General features: G+C 45.5%; 1 protein-coding gene across 1 annotated transcript; it reads right to left on the bottom strand.

The window, feature by feature from the left end:
- Positions 1–1,244: 1,244 nt before the first annotated feature.
- On the bottom strand, positions 1,245–1,664 carry LOC146005507 (uncharacterized). The gene has a single exon (XM_083144752.1). The coding sequence runs from the start codon at positions 1,662–1,664 to the stop codon at positions 1,245–1,247; it is 420 nt and encodes a 139-aa protein (XP_083000878.1).
- Between the last annotated feature and the right edge of the window lie 398 nt (positions 1,665–2,062).

Genomic DNA, 2,062 nt, shown 5'->3' with positions numbered 1-2,062 from the left:
GGTTAGCAAAGCATGCTATGATGCCAGGGGTTCTGGGTTTACATCCCATCCTGGGTATGGACTTTGTTTGTGAATATGTTCCTTCATCAATTTCATCATATCGTCACACTTACCAGAAAAGTGACATAAAATAACCTAATCAATCAGCCCTACAGAATTTTGGATATTCTCTTTGTTCCACATATGTGGACCTAATCATGTAATAACAACAATACACAATTAATTGAATTTATGCATTATGAATAGACATGTGAATTATATTAATATATTAATTTTATTTGTATAAAACATTCAATCAAAAATGTGGCCATTTTCCAAAAACAGTACTAACATTTATAAGTAACTTTGGGCTCTAAATCTCCCTTGTAGTAGCATACTGATCTTAAGTATTACATGGGGTATATACACTGCTCTCCATAAATTAAGCAACAAATGGTGATCATCCAATAGAATCAAACACAAGGCCGGAGGGTGTACATATTTTATTTGTAACGAAAGAAACAAGTGTCCCACGCCTTACAGAACAGAAGAAACACAAAACAAGGTACACACGTGGGCAAAAGAAATGAAATGTACGCATGGAGCATCACAGGTTGTTAAACGTTGGAGACAGAAAGTGACCGTTGTCTGACACTAATAAGGGATATGATCACTGCGTGCAGCAATGCACGCCTCACAATGCCGCCGCATGCTGCCAATAAGGTTGTCCACCAACTCACTGGGTATGAGGGTCCATTGTTGGGAGAGAGACAGTTGAAGGTCTTGGAGTGTTTGTGGAGGGGGCACAAGGCCAGCGAGACGTCTCCCCAGAGCATCCCACATGTGTTCAATGGGGTTAAGGTCCGGGGAACGGGATGGCCACACCATGAGTTGAATATGGTGTTCGTCCAAGAACCGATCGACTAGACCTGCCCTATGGGGATGGGCATTATCGTCCTGCAGAATGAAGCCCAGACCTCGTTCTCGTGCGAAGGTTTCCACATAACGTGCAAGGACCTCATCCCTATAGCGCTGACCTGTCATGGTGCCACATGGGAGGATATAGAGGTCAGTACGTCCACCAATAGAAATGCCACCCCATACAAGCACACCTCCACCACCATATCTGTCCCTTTCAACAATATTGGAGGGATGGTAACGAGTTCCTGCCTCTCTCCAGACCAATCGGCGTCGTGAATCACTGTCCAGTGAGAACCTGGACTCATCAGTGAAGAGAATGCACCGCCATTGGTCCAGTGTCCAGTTCACATTTCTCGTGCCCAACGTAAGCGGGCTGTCTTCTGACGCTGGGTGAGTGGTATACACAACACTGCTCTCCTGGCATACAACCCACCCTCATGTAGCTGTCTGTGTACTGTACTCGTTGACATAGGCCATCCTGTGGCAGCAATAGCCGCTGCACGCAAGTGGATAGCTGTTGCGGACCTGTTACGCCGACTTGTCAAACGGATATATCGGTCATCCCTGACCACTCTCACACGCGGTCGACCTCCACTGAAACTCCGCGATGCATTCTGCGTTCTCTGGAACTTGTTCCATAACCTGCTGACAACTGAACGATCGACATTGAGCCACCTGGCAACTTCGACCTGACGCTGCCCTGCTTCTAGTCTACTGATGATACGCCACCGTAATTCATCAGCCAAATGATGCCTGGTTGCCATATTCGACCCTTTCCGCGCACTTGACTCACCTCTGCACTCTCCAGATAGAGACACACACCTCTTCCGTGCACGCGAGTCTTCGACTCCAATACCTGGTACGCCAGAAATCCGTGCGAGGGCACGATGATCGCACTTTATGACTCACCTGTTTTCCCTAATGCAATTGTTGCTTTCTTTCAGCATGCCCACCACTCTTCTTCTCTTTTCTCCAACTGTTTTCTCTTTTACCTCACATTTTCTTGTTGTTGATTAATTTCTGGAGGGCAGTGTATGCATGTAGTTCTGCATACGTATTGTGAATTGTAACGTTTTTAATTGTCGTGAAACATCTAATAGTTTAATATTAGCCTTTGCTTCATATTTGTGACTTCACAAGAACACAACTCAAGTGTAACCAA

This window comes from Lepisma saccharinum, chromosome 23 (assembly GCF_977018435.1).
Source record: "Lepisma saccharinum chromosome 23, izLepSacc3.1, whole genome shotgun sequence".
NCBI lineage: Eukaryota > Metazoa > Arthropoda > Insecta > Zygentoma > Lepismatidae > Lepisma > Lepisma saccharinum.
This window is presented reverse-complemented; position numbering and strand designations above follow the sequence as displayed.